Source organism: Cherax quadricarinatus, chromosome 6, assembly GCF_038502225.1.
Source record: "Cherax quadricarinatus isolate ZL_2023a chromosome 6, ASM3850222v1, whole genome shotgun sequence".
Taxonomy (NCBI): domain Eukaryota; kingdom Metazoa; phylum Arthropoda; class Malacostraca; order Decapoda; family Parastacidae; genus Cherax; species Cherax quadricarinatus.
In genome coordinates, this window is record NC_091297.1 from 8,638,017 (window position 1) to 8,651,283 (window position 13,267).

The following is a 13,267-nucleotide window of genomic DNA, read 5'->3' on the forward strand; positions in this document are numbered from 1 at the left end:
AAAATTAAAACTAGGAAAATATTATACATCTAGGGAAGTGCTAAACCACTAGGGCTCATATAGCGCTAGGGAAAAGGTGGGTTATCAGGTTTGATCCAACTAAGGGGTATTATTAAGAATATCAGTCACTGCCCTGATGGGACGTAAGTACTGACCTCCTTTGGTGTTTCGTTCTCTCTGGAACTCCTTGAGCAAGTGACGACCCAGGTTTTTGATGAAGGTCTTCCTGGTCCTCCCGCTGCACCGCTCTGGTCATGAGGAGGTCGAGAGCTGTGGTCACTGGCTGTGGGGGCCACGTGTAGGGACCACGTGTAGATGCTATTTGTGGGGGAATGTATGAGGGCTACTGTGGGGGGTATAGAGCCACGTGTGCGTGCTACTTGTGTAGTGTGGGAGTGACAGTAGGGTCACCAGTAAGTGTGGGGATGCGAGAGCCAGATATGATAACATAAACAGGTACTGAAGGGAATAAGGATACAAAGAGGTGAGGGGTATGTTGGTGGGGTACAGGGAGAAATATGTACTGAGCAACTGAGATACCCACTGATCTAGGGAGAATTATGGGTAATACAGATAGTCCCCTACCCCTTACCTTTTAAATTCACGGCTATTTTATATATATATATATATATATATATATATATATATAAATATATAGATATATATATATATATATATATATATATATATATATATCCTAACTAACTTACCGAATAGGCCAAACTCTCTTAAAAGAATTTTGAAATTTTTCCCCCGAAATTTACATTTTCATATTTTCATAGATATTTTTTTTCTTACTGACAGTGATGTAAATAATTATACTTTTTGATCAAATGTAACTTAAACTAAACTAAATTTTTTTAGCTAAATTCTACTAAATATATCATAGATCATTATAAGTTTATTAAATATTACTTTATATATATATATATATATATATATATATATATATATATATATATATATATATATATATATATATATATATATATATATATATATATATTACATAATCAAAAAGTTCCCAGACTCAAATTTTCGCCAGCTTTCCGAGTGAAATATTGCGTTGGTATACATCACAGTACACAATTCGCTCCTTTGTTCAGTACTGTGGCGAGTTTCACTGCGGTCGGTCATTCTGTTGAAGTCAGACGAGCATTTTACTGTCGTGTTGCCAGTGTGTTGTTGCGATTTTTTTTATAACAATGCAGTCTTTAAAAGAAAGAATAGTGTGTGTATATGAAACTGTTTCACGCACGGTTAAACACCTAATATAACTCATTTGGTGATGAAGCAATGAGTCAGACACACAGTGTTTTGAATAGTTTTCTTGATTCAGAGTAGGGCAAACGTCAGCTGAGGATGATGAACACTCTGATCGTACATCAATATCTTAAACACCACTGAAAAAGTGAGGAAGGTTATTCATGAAGATCGTTGTCAGAGCCTCCAGGACATTGCAAGTGCTGAGGGGGGGGGCATTCTAATACAAAAAAAAAATTAAGAAGAGACGAGTGGCTGTGAAATTGGTGCCCTGTTTACTGATTGAAGATAGCAAGAGTCGTTTTACTGGCCTATAATAACATGACAGTCGTCTCTACTCTTCCTACTTCCCTCATTTAAACCTTCTTTCTCTTCTTAAAAATAATATTGGCAGTCAAGGGGCAACGTTTTAACGACGTGGAGGATATTTAAGGAGAATCACAGATTATGCTAAATGTCGTTAGAAAAGAAAAGTTCCAGAAATGTTTTAAGTGGGGAGAGGCGCTGGGATCAGTCTATAGCCTCCCAAAGTAAGTAATTCGCGGCAGTCCAGGAACTTTTTGATAGCACCTCATGTGTGTGTGTGTATATATATATATATATATATATATATATATATATATATATATATATATATATATATATATATATATATATATATATCGTGCCAAAGAGGTAAAACTTGCAATTTCGGCTTAAACAGCAACGCTCATCTTGCCGAATAAAACAAGCGAAAATTTGTGTATGCAATATTTTCGCAAAAATCATTCTGAACCTAACGAAAAAAATACATTTCATTGTGTTTGTTTATTAAATTACTGTAAACTTATATAAAATATATTTAGTTGGATTAGGCTAAATTAAATTGCGCTTGTTATAATAAGGTCAGGTAAGTTTTCTAAGGTTCTTATGGTACAAAATTATTATTTTTTACGCTAACATAAATGAAAAAGTATATATATTTTAAACGAATAAGGGAAAATTTTAGAAAGGAGTTAATTTTAAACGAGTTCTTGCTAAATGATCACGTTTTACTGATTCGGCACGACATATATATATATATATATATATATATATATATATATATATATATATATATATATATATATATATATATATATATATATATTCAAATAACTGCACTGACCGAGTTATTTGCTTAAAACCACTTGTTCGTGGATGAATTAATATGCAAAGTGCTTGTGCAACTAGTATTCAAAACGAGAGAATAAAATTAATTCTTAGCTTGCCACAGCCACGTTGTGTCCGTAACAGGAGTGACATGTCTACTGCTACTAGGCACTTGTTGTATGTGATATTGATGCTTCAGTGGTTTAGGGAGTCTTGAATTTTGACATACTACGATGGTGGCGTGTTAAAGCTCCAGGGTTCAAGTCTCGGCCAGTACCGTTGTTATTTGCATATATATATATATATATATATATATATATATATATATATATATATATATATATATATATATATATATATATATAAATTAACTTTAATATTTACGTAAACTAACTGGTAAACATAAAACTCAACAAACACTACGTGAACATATAGTCAACATTAAGCACAACTTGTGCTTAAAGTGTGGAAAAGGTACATGAAGAGGCATGCCTGTGACGTGAGCAGAGTACGCTAGAAGACTCACCTGAGGGAGAGAAAGAAGACCCTGTAGAGGAACCACACATAGTACTACGCAAGTCCACAAGCACTCTTACGTTAACAAGCTTAGTAAACGTCTAGCCTGACGACCTCCAGTGCACGAACACCATCCCCAGCCATCATTGACACTCAGTTACTGAAAGGCCCTCGTACTTACTCCTCGTCCACTCTCCGGTGCATCTCTCACTACTGCCTCTCCGGCAGGTCTATATCCTCTAACGTGTTAGTAGAATCTTTCCAGCAGGGCTCTATTTAACTTTCTAACTCCACATTGGCCTTTAATTCTGCATTGTAGTGCTACAATAATTACTGATAGTTCCAAGTCATAGGTAATTGATGTAATTCACAGATATTCAGTATAAGAACATTAGTTAATGAGTAATTGTTAGCAGTTACCATATCTGACAATACTGATATGAAAAACTGAAGACTTTATTTTTTTAAGCTTTTAGAAGTGAGCATAAACACTTTGTGGTCCCTGTTAACACTTGATTGATGGTCTCAGTTGTTTTTGTTAGCACTTTATTTAATGCCTCTGACGTCCCTATTGATACCTGATTGAATGGCCCTCACGTCCCTGTTGGAATTTAGGTGAAGACCTCTGGAGCCCTGCTGGCACTTACTGTCTCTACTGCAACATATGTGAGGGGTCTTATTAACACTTTAGGGTGAGTGAAAGCAGAGTGGTCGGTGGCAGATTCGTTGACGAGGGCCTAAAACATGTGGTCAACAGGCTGTACTATAAAAGCAGGAGAAGTAAGAGCAGGTATAGCCTGACGAAGCAGAGCCACATGGCAACTACACGAGTCATGTTCTACAGCATCGCTCGTCTAACCTTTCTTCATATGGCTCTCACTTTTATGGTAGAAGCAGCGAAGTGTTGTGTTCGTGCCTTGGACGTCACCGCCCCCACCGTCTACACTGTGTGACGTGGCCTCGTGGAACAACCTCCTGCACCCACAGGTTAAAGGTCTGTTCTATAATTACTGCTAACAACCATGCTGTCACTAACAGCCTGTCATTTGGGCGTCAGTTGAAACTCTGATACTTGGGTGAAAGAAACTGGAGGCAGGTTATTAACAAACTACTGACGAAGAGTGTTACACTAGGCGGTGCATGATGGTCCAGCCCGAGTGCTGAAAGCTGGAGCCAGACACAGACCAAACCTTCACAATTCAACACTTCGGCTTACGTCATTCTCAGTCCAGACGGCTCGGGCGGCTGAAATTGCTCCACCCCGAGATGTCCAACCCGAAGTTCTTCAGTAAAAATGCACCCAAACACTTCATTCAGTGGTTTATGACTGCTCTAACTGCCCCCTCCTGATCTGATCTGAGGCGTGGCTAGTGCCTTGCAGCCTCCACACAAACACTCGCTGGGTCTGGAAACACTGAAACTCAAGGAGGAAGAGCAGCCTGCAGCTGGCCACAAGTGTTGAAGAAACACCACACAAGCAAGAGCTTATGTATACGTTGTTACACTCGGTGAAGATAATCTTCTGGTCCTAAAGAAGTTCTTCGCCAAGCAAAGGTGTTTCTATCAACATTTTGACTTGTATGTTCCATTGAGGCTTCCAAAACCCTAAGAGTTTATGTGTGTTCAGTAAAAAGAAAAAAACTAAAGGAAACAAGCCGATCATGTTTGTCAATATATATATATATATATATATATATATATATATATATATATATATATATATATATATATATATATATATATATATATATATATATACATATATTTTATTGAAAACATATTATAATAGAATTTATCAAAAAATAAAAATTTTTATACATAAGCACGCATGGTCAAGCCTTGGGAGCATTTTTAATATATACTCACACAAAAATTACTGTAATAGCAGTACAAAAATGTAAAATGGTATCCAAAATTTCCATCAAAGTTGAGTAGTGACGACCTGCAAGAAGAAGATCGAGCCTCTGGGGTTACTGGACTTAACTACCGTCTTCGAGTTGAAATTCGTCGTGGAGCAATTCATTTTAAGTGATTTGCAAGACTCCTTTGTGAATGTGTGGAGTAGTAGCAGGTGCGGAGTGGCGAGTGCGCAGCATGCCTCACGCTGCCCTGCTGTGCCGCCCAGCTGGGAAGACAAGGGGGGTGGCTACACCAACACTCTCACAGTAATCATGTTTAAGACTGGCGGGAAAGGGGAAGGGGAAAGATGATCTGTGATTATCTCTTATATTTTTTTTTTATGTGGGCGGTGTTACGCGTGTCTTCCCTCCGCCACCACCACTCATCTCCGGCGGGTGCCCTACACTACTTAAGTTTTTATAACTACCCTCTCTGTTGCCACACTTAATAATGATTACTGATTGTTCTGATAGTATATGCAGCAAGTGAGTTAAGCCAAACGCTGACACGCAAGGTCAAGTACAACTGGCCATGTTGCAAACCCGAAATTTGTTAAGTAACCTCAGTATCAAGATTATTTTAAATTAGCAATACCTGCTCCCACTGTTTAATAATCAAACCTCATTAATGTCAATTTGTGAATGTTAGTTCCTATAAAGTGCTATTTCGACTTACAAAACTAATTCAGAACAAAATCTCACTAACAGCAGCTAGTACAGTAGTACACATGTGATGTACACAGCCCAGCTGTGATGTACACAGCCTAGCTGTGATGTATACAGCCTAGCTGTGATGTACACAGCCTAGCTGTGATGTACACAGCCTAGTTGTGATGTAAACAGCCTAGCTGTGATGTACACAGCCCAGCTGTGATGTACACAGCCTAGCTGTGATGTACACAGCCCAGCTGTGATGTACACAGCATAGCTGTGATGTACACAGCCTAGCTGTGATGTGCACAGCCTAGCTGTGATGTACACAGCCTAGCTGTGATGTGCACAGCCTAGCTGTGATGTACACAGCCTAGCTGTGATGTACACAGCCTAGTTGTGATGTACACAGCCTAGCTGTGATGTACACAGCCTAGCTGTGATGTACACAGCCTAGCTGTGATGTACACAGCCTAGCTGTGATGTACTCAGCCTAGTTGTGATGTACACAGCCTAGCTGTGATGTACACAGCCTAGCTGTGATGTACACAGCCTAGCTGTGATGTACACAGCCTAGCTGTGATGTACACAGCCTAGCTGCGATGTACACAGCCTAGCTGTGATGTACACAGCCTAGCTGTGATGTACACAGCCTAGCTAACCTTATATGAAGCAGGATAACAATAGAAGTGAAATTCTGAAATTTAAAAATATACTGCAAGACCTCAGTAAACATAAGCTTAATAAGGAGCGATAAAAGTGTGAAAACATTATCCGATAGGCATTTTAGGCCTAGACAACATAACTGCTTCATCTGAAAGGTACACAGAAGCCTACTGCTCACATGAAAGATGCGTCGCTCAGTGTGTACCCCGCTAGTGTGTGTACCCCGTTAGTGTGTGTACCCCGCTAGTGTGTGTACCCCGTTAGTGTGTGTACCCCGCTAGTGTGTGTACCCTGCTAGTGTGTGTACCCCGTTAGTGTGTGTACCCCGCTAGTGTGTGTACCCCGTTAGTGTGTGTACCCTGCTAGTGTGTGTACCCCGTTAGTGTGTGTACCCCGCTAGTGTGTGTACCCTGCTAGTGTGTGTACCCCGTTAGTGTGTGTACCCCGCTAGTGTGTGTACCCCGCTAGTGTGTGTACCCTGCTAGTGTGTGTACCCCGTTAGTGTGTGTACCCCGCTAGTGTGTGTACCCCGTTAGTGTGTGTACCCCACTAGTGTGTACCCCGCTAGTGTGTGTACCCCGCTAGTGTGTGTACCCCGCTAGTGTGTGTACCCCGCTAGTGCGTGTACCCAGCTAGTGTGTGTACCCCGCTAGTGTGTGTACCCCGCTAGTGTGTGTAACCCGCTAGTGTGTGTACCCCGCTAGTGTGTGTAACCCGCTAGTGTGTGTACCCCGTTAGTGTGTGTACCCCGCTAGTGTGTGTACCCTGCAAGTGTGTGTACCCCGTTAGTGTGTGTACCCCGCTAGTGTGTGTACCCCGTTAGTGTGTACCCCGCTAGTGTGTGTACCCCGCTAGTGTGTGTACCCCGCTAGTGTGTGTACCCTGCTAGTGTGTGTACCCCGTTAGTGTGTGTACCCCGCTAGTGTGTGTACCCCGTTAGTGTGTGTACCCCGCTAGTGTGTGTACCCCGTTAGTGTGTGTACCCCGCTAGTGTGTGTACCCCGCTCAGTGTATATATACCTTGAGATACATTTACCAAGACCCCAGTACTGGGGTCTCGGTACCGACACCAGTACTGGGGTCTCGGTACCGACACCAGTACTGGGGTCTCGGTACCGACACCAGTACTGGGGTCTCGGTACCGACACCAGTACTGGGTCTCGGTACCGACACCAGTACTGGGATCTCGGTACCGACCCCAGTACTGGGATCTCGGTACCGACCCCAGTACTGGGATCTCGGTACCGACACCAGTACCGGGATCTCGGTACCGACACCAGTACTGGTGTCTCGGTACCGACACCAGTACTGGGGTCTCGGTACCGACACCAGTACTGGGGTCTCGGTACCGACACCAATACTGGGGTCTCGGTACCGACCCCAGTACTGGGATCTCGGTACCGACCCCAATACTGGGGTCTCGGTACCGACACCAGTACTGGGGTCTCGGTACCGACACCAGTACCGGGATCTCGGTACCGACACCAGTACTGGTGTCTCGGTACCGACACCAGTACTGGGGTCTCGGTACCGACACCAGTACTGGGGTCTCGGTACCGACACCAGTACTGGGGTCTCGGTACCGACACCAGTACTGGGATCTCGGTACCGACACCAATACTGGGGTCTCGGTACCGACACCAGTACTGGGGTCTCGGTACCGACACCAGTACTGGGGTCTCGGTACCGACACCAGTACTAGGGTCTCGGTACCGACACCAGTACTGGGGTCTCGGTACCGACACCAGTACTGGGGTCTCGGTACCGACACCAGTACTGGGGTCTCGGTACCGACCCCAGTACTGGGATCTCGGTACCGACACCAGTACCGGGATCTCGGTACCGACACCAGTACTGGTGTCTCGGTACCGACACCAGTACTGGGGTCTCGGTACCGACACCAGTACTGGGGTCTCGGTACCGACACCAATACTGGGGTCTCGGTACCGACCCCAGTACTGGGATCTCGGTACCGACCCCAATACTGGGGTCTCGGTACCGACACCAGTACTGGGGTCTCGGTACCGACACCAGTACCGGGATCTCGGTACCGACACCAGTACTGGGATCTCGGTACCGACACCAGTACTGGTGTCTCGGTACCGACACCAGTACTGGGGTCTCGGTACCGACACCAGTACTGGGGTCTCGGTACCGACACCAATACTGGGGTCTCGGTACCGACACCAGTACTGGGGTCTCGGTACCGACACCAGTACTGGGGTCTCGGTACCGACACCAGTACTGGGGTCTCGGTACCGACACCAGTACTGGGGTCTCGATACCGACACCAGTACTGGGGTCTCGGTACCGACACCAGTACTGGGGTCTAGGTACCGACACCAGTACTGGGGTCTCGGTACCGACCCCAGTACTGGGATCTCGGTACCGACACCAGTACTGGGGTCTCGGTACCGACACCAGTACTGGGGTCTCGGTACCGACACCAGTACTGGGGTCTCGGTACCGACACCAGTACTGGGGTCTCGGTACCGACACCAGTACTGGGGTCTCGGTACCGACACCAGTACTGGGGTCTCGGTACCGACACCAGTACTGGGGTCTCGGTACCGACACCAATACTGGGGTCTCGGTACCGACACCAGTACTGGGGTCTCGGTACCGACACCAGTACTGGGGTCTCGGTATCGACACCAGTACTGGGGTCTCGGTACCGACACCAGTACTGGGGTCTCGGTACCGACACCAGTACTGGGTTCTCGGTACCGACACCAGTACTGGGGTCTCGGTACCGACACCAGTATTGGGGTCTCGGTACCGACACCAGTATTGGGGTCTCTGTACCGACACCAGTACTGGGGTCTCGGTACCGACACCAGTACTGGGGTCTCGGTACCGACACCAATACTGGGGTCTCGGTACCGACACCAATACTGGGGTCTCGGTACCGACACCAGTACTGGGGTCTCGGTACCGACACCAATACTGGGGTCTCTGTACCGACACCAGTACTGGGGTCTCGGTACCGACACCAGTACTGGGGTCTCGGTATCGACACCAGTACTGGGGTCTCGGTACCGACACCAGTACTGGGGTCTCGGTACCGACACCAGTACTGGGTTCTCGGTACCGACACCAGTACTGGGGTCTCGGTACCGACACCAGTACTGGGATCTCTGTACCGACACCAGTACTGGGGTCCCGTGTGTTTAGGTGAAGAGGCCAGTGTTATCTAAGGTGATGGTACTCAAGTCTCCACCAGGTTCTTAGCCTAAAACAATAGACATCGGATATTTATATTGACAAACCAACCAACCGTGGTATGGTTTGTTTGCAATCGTGTCATTTACGATTTCGTGAGTCATTTATATCGACACTCGAATCTCAGCTCGGTATTTTAGCTATTTCATCGATACCCTATTATGACTGCCAGTTTTCGAAATTTGTCTTATTATATTTTGGACTTTTCTAATATCACTCTACAGAAATGGGAAAAATTGTTAGTTTTAATTACTAGTTTTTAACTTAACATGCAATGCTTCATCAGTGCCATGAGGAAATACCCGGGAGAAGAGGATAATACGTATACAGAAAGTAGGGGAGGGCGGGTAGCAGTGAGTGACTGGCTACCCACCATACACCTCCAGTCTTACCATCACTATCAGTCATTCAACTACCAGTATTCAACTCTTCCGCCATTATCACGGTCACCGCCGCTACCATCATTAACACCACTACCCTACTATCATTATCACCACCACCCTACTATCATTATCACCACCACCCTGCTATCATTATCACCACCACCCTACCATCATTATCACCACCACCCTACCATCATTATCACCACCACCCTACCATCATTATCACCACCACCCTACCATCATTATCACCACCACCCTACCATCATTATCACCACCACCCTACCATCATTATCACCACCTCCCTACCATCATTATCGCCACCACCCTACCATCATTATCGCCACCACCCTACCATCATTATCACCACCACCCTACCATCATTATCACCACCACCCTACCATCATTATCACCACCACCCTACCATCATTATCACCACCACCCTACCATCATTATCACCACCACCCTACCATCATTATCACCACCACCCTACCATCATTATCACCACCACCCTACCATCATTATCACCACCACCCTACCATCATTATCACCACCACCCTACCATCATTATCACCACCACCCTACCATCATTATCACCACCACCCTACCATCATTATCATCACCACCCTACCATCATTATCATCACCACCCTACCATCATTATCACCACCACCCTACCATCATTATCACCACCACCCTACCATCATTATCACCACCACCCTACCATCATTATCACCACCACCCTACCATCATTATCACCACCACCCTACCATCATTATCACCACCACCCTACCATCATTATCACCACCACCCTACCATCATTATCACCACCACCCTACCATCATTATCACCACCACCCTACCATCATTATCACCACCACCCTACCATCATTATCACCACCACCCTACCATCATTATCACCACCACCCTACCATCATTATCACCACCACCATACCATCATTATCACCACCACCCTACCATCATTATCACCACCACCCTACCATCATTATCACCACTACCCTACCATCATTATCACCACCACCCTACAATCATTATCACCACCACCCTACCATCATTATCATCACCACCCTACCATCATTATCATCACCACCCTACCATCATTATCATCACCACCCTACCATCATTATCACCACCACCCTACAATCATTATCACCACCACCCTACCATCATTATCACCACCACCCTACCATCATTATCACCACCACCCTACCATCATTATCACCACCACCCTACCATCATTATCACCACCACCCTACCATCATTATCACCACCACCCTACCATCATTATCATCACCACCCTACCATCATTATCACCACCACCCTACCATCATTATCACCACCACCCTACCATCATTATCATCACCACCCTACCATCATTATCACCACCACCAGACAACTAGCACCTTCATACAAAACTGTTTATATACCCTAATTAGTAGGTGAGAGACGTACAGGTAAGGCCAACCATGTATATTTACTCTGCTCCGTGGAGCATCATATCCTTATTATTTATCAGAGATATACATATATAAATGTACCTTTGGTGGGGGGGGGGATGTATTGGTTTTAATGGTATGTGGTGAGGTTTTTACCTTTAAGAATTTTGTATATAAAAGTTGGCATAAGATGTATAAGTGTGCTGAAGTAGATTATCTGGATATGTTGTTGGTACATCTGTGTGAAGTGTGCCTTTTTCTTTATGGATTTTGTATACGTATGTTGTACTTTAATTTTGTTGTTACATGTTGATTGATTTAGTGACATGTTTGCTTCCATGTATAATGTATACTGTATTTTAAATAAAATATAAAAAAATAAAAGTTCAACCTAAGACCAGGTTTTTCATTAGATTGCTTATTCAACAAGATTGTTGCTATTTGCGGCCCGCTGGCCCGCATCACAGAAATTATAGTTCGGTTGATGTGGGAATTGGAGGAGGTTGTGATCCAGTTTCCTCTGGGAAATTTCTACGCTTGTTCCGGCAATATTTTTAACATCTGCTGGTAGAAAGGGTGAAGAGATTTGACCCACAGATGTTGACATAGCGTTCTCTTATTGTGTCTGTGGTGCCCCTGCTTTTCACTGGGTCTATTTCACACTTCCATCACTCTCTTTCCAGTATGTTATGGTGGTACGTGAATTTGAGACTAAGCCCACAAGCATTTTCCATGGATGCATTCAGAAATATCTCTATCTTCTTCGCTCCAGAGAGTACAATCCAAGTACTCTGAAGCATTCCTAGTAATTTAAATGCTTTATTGGCTCTATATGGGCAGTAAATGACCTCTATATCTTTTCCAGCTCTGATATCTGGTAAATGAAGATGCTAAAACTTGGCAACATTCTAAACAAAAGGCCACAAGCTACTTGAAGTGCCACCATTGACATTATTTCTCTTGTTTTGAAGATTTTCACCATCCGTCCTGTCATTTTTCTGACATTCACGGCTTTTATTTTACTGTGTTCTCTAAAAGAAGGAATTAAACTTGTGTATATAAAGAGATACACACCCAATTATATGCATTAATACGGTGTATATACCGAGAGACGCATCTCTGGATGTATATATCCAGTTTTATTAGCCGACACTGACTTAAGGGTGTGTAGTGGGTCAGTATCTGCCTGACTCCTGGCACAGTAACTTGACTCCCTCCTATGTTTCTGTATTCTTAACTCTAGTTTTACCTTCATACATACACATCCCAGCTAACATATTTATAAAATCTAACTTAGATGTACTGATGTGCTGTAGTCACTGATTTACTTTCTGAAAGGTAACCCGAAAACTCAGACGGATATATAAAACTTACCAGGAGAGCCCAAGCTCTTAAGTTCTCTCCAGCAAGGTCGTCCTCTGATGAAGAACCTCTCACAGGATCAAACATACAACCCTCTTAATGAGTTGTTTCATTGTTGTCTCCGTAACATAATTGTTTGGGATGGATTTTAGCTTCAGTAGTTATGTTAATATTATTTCTCTACTTCCTTTCTAATTTTTATGTATTCATTTCTGGTTATCATTAGTTTAGTATTGACTCGAATTAGTGTTCACGGCACTCTAATTATATATATATATATATATATATATATATATATATATATATATATATATATATATATATATATATATATATATATATATATATATATATATATATATAAAGTCTCTCTCATGAATAAACAGAACATTAGATTGTTGTCCAGTTCTAATTCTATATTTATGTTGTTGTAATCTTAGTCTTAAGACTTTTGCCAGTTTGACCGTAATAAAGTTTATTACATTCGCCACAGTGACTCTTACAGACACAACCATCAGCATCTGAGACGAAGAATTCTTAATCAAATTCTTTACTACTGGTTCAAGATTTCAAAATGAAACTTCGATTTTAAATTCTCAAGTAAAGAAGGTATATTAAAGAAAGTTTTCATGGAACGATACAACATTTTAGAACCAACATTCTTGGTTCAATATGCTTCCTCTTTGTCCTTTTTGACCTGTAAAATGTACTAGCAATTTTAAA

The 13,267-nt window shown here is 43.3% G+C and overlaps 1 protein-coding gene across 10 annotated transcripts in view; it reads right to left on the reverse strand.

Annotated features, from left to right (window-relative positions):
- Nucleotides 1-13,267, reverse strand: part of LOC128691929 (SPARC-related modular calcium-binding protein 1) — a 741,978-nt gene that overhangs the window by 338,653 nt on the left and 390,058 nt on the right. For all 10 annotated transcript variants that reach the window (XM_070080108.1, XM_070080089.1, XM_070080126.1 and 7 more), the window contains one exon: nt 156-248. In XM_070080108.1, the coding sequence (XP_069936209.1) occupies nt 156-248 (93 nt within the window). The remainder of the gene's footprint in view (nt 1-155; nt 249-13,267) is intronic.